At 38.7% G+C, this 1814-nt stretch overlaps 1 protein-coding gene across 1 annotated transcript in view; it reads left to right on the top strand.

Moving 5' to 3' along the window:
• Positions 1–1814, top strand: part of tnpo3 (transportin 3) — a 14662-nt gene that overhangs the window by 6267 nt on the left and 6581 nt on the right. The window contains 1 exon segment of the mRNA XM_034864069.1: positions 1574–1650. Coding sequence (XP_034719960.1) covers positions 1574–1650 — 77 coding nt within the window.

Below are 1814 nucleotides of genomic sequence, written 5' to 3'. Positions count from 1 at the left end.
TAACAGGTCTTTGAGGGTCAGAATTCTAGCTGATAGACAGGTGTTCAAATACTTATTTGCAGCTGTATCATACAAATAGTTATAAAATCCTACATTGTGATTTCTGGATGTTTTTTTAGATTATGTCTCTTACAGTGGACATGCACTCACGAGGACATCAGACCCTGCATGATTTCTAAGTGGGAGAACTTGCAACATAGTAGGGTGTTAAATACTTATTTTCCTCACTGTATGTTGTCAGTTCACTTAAGCCTCTTATTGGTCTATAGTTCTTACACATTTATAGTAAATTAGCTTGTGGTTTTGGTGTGTTCTTCACCTGTTCACCAACTTCTGATTCTGTAATTCAATTGACAAGTGGATGGAAACTTAGCTAGAGAGAAGTTGTCTCCGTCTGTTTTAACAGACACACCTGGGGTGATGTTGGAAACCAGAATCAGGTTTAATCCAGTCCTAATCTAGTCCTCAACTTTTACATAATTTCACTGGAGTTATCGTTATTATTGTTAACATCATCAATACCATATTCACTCTAAATAGATGGGAATATATCTACTTGACGTTGCATTTGATGCACGACTAAGACGACTCAACAGATTCAACATTCTGCATTAATTCACCGCAAATCACTGCGGCTTGATGGCGCTAACGTTAGCACATAGTAGCATGGATGGCGCTAACGTTAGCACATAGTAGCATGGATGGCGCTAACGTTAGCACATAGTAGCATGGAGGGCGACATGATTTAAAAAGAAGAAAACAGAGATCTGGAAGACAAGCAGCAAGACATTCCCATCATCCTCAGCCTTATCTGAGGGACATGTTTGAGACAGGAGACATCAAGAAGGACTCCTGGCCAATGTGCTGGGGAACTTCTTCATTAATGTCTGTTTAGTAATTCATATTTTAATCCTTATTTTCTTTCCAGAAGCCATATTTGAGCACACACATACAGGTAGATTAATTTAAATGTTAAGGGGAAGATTAAAAATAGAAACTGATCTGTGAATTCTCACAGAATCACAACTGAATTCATATCTTGCTAATGAGTCAGAATCTTATTAACCCGGAGTCCCAGTTTCTGTCATACATCCATTTAACAAAACATCCAAATGTAGCCATTGCCATATAAAGACGTGTCCTCCCTGTCCACTGATGTCCCAAAGCGTCTCTCTAGTAAAGTCTGTCTGGTCCAGGAAGCTTTGTCAACGTAAGGCTACTTTTACTTTTATACTTTAAGTAAATTTCCAAGTCTGTACTTTGTTACTTTTACTTGAGTAAAGAAGTTTAATCAGTACTTCCACTTTTACCAGAGTATTTTTTTTAACACAAGTATCTGTACTTCTACTTAAGTACGGAAAGTGAGTACTTTTGCTATCTCTGGTCCTAACCCCAGGAGGAAACTACTAGAACTGTTGGGTCCCTGTAAATTCTGGAGTGTGCTCTATCTGTAAAGTGTCTTTAGATAACTCTTGTTATGAATTGATACTATAAATAAAATAAAATTGAATTGACTTTAACCCTGTGAAGAATATTTCAGTGTCTCAACCAGCGTTTGTCTCTTGTCTTCCAGCTGCTGTCTGAAGAATCTACCAACGGTAAATCAGCTGATCCCACCGTGTGGCTGGACAGACTGGCCGTTATCTTCAGGTGAGTTCACCTGCAGTCACATGGCAACCTTTATTTAAACGGACAGCAGTCACATGGCAACCTTTATTTAAACGGACAGCAGTCACATGGCAACCTTTATTTAAACGGACAGCAGTCAAATGGCAACCTTTATTTAAACGGACAGCAGTCAAATGGCAACCTTT

This window comes from Etheostoma cragini, chromosome 23, assembly GCF_013103735.1.
Source record: "Etheostoma cragini isolate CJK2018 chromosome 23, CSU_Ecrag_1.0, whole genome shotgun sequence".
Classification (NCBI taxonomy): domain Eukaryota; kingdom Metazoa; phylum Chordata; class Actinopteri; order Perciformes; family Percidae; genus Etheostoma; species Etheostoma cragini.
This window is presented reverse-complemented; position numbering and strand designations above follow the sequence as displayed.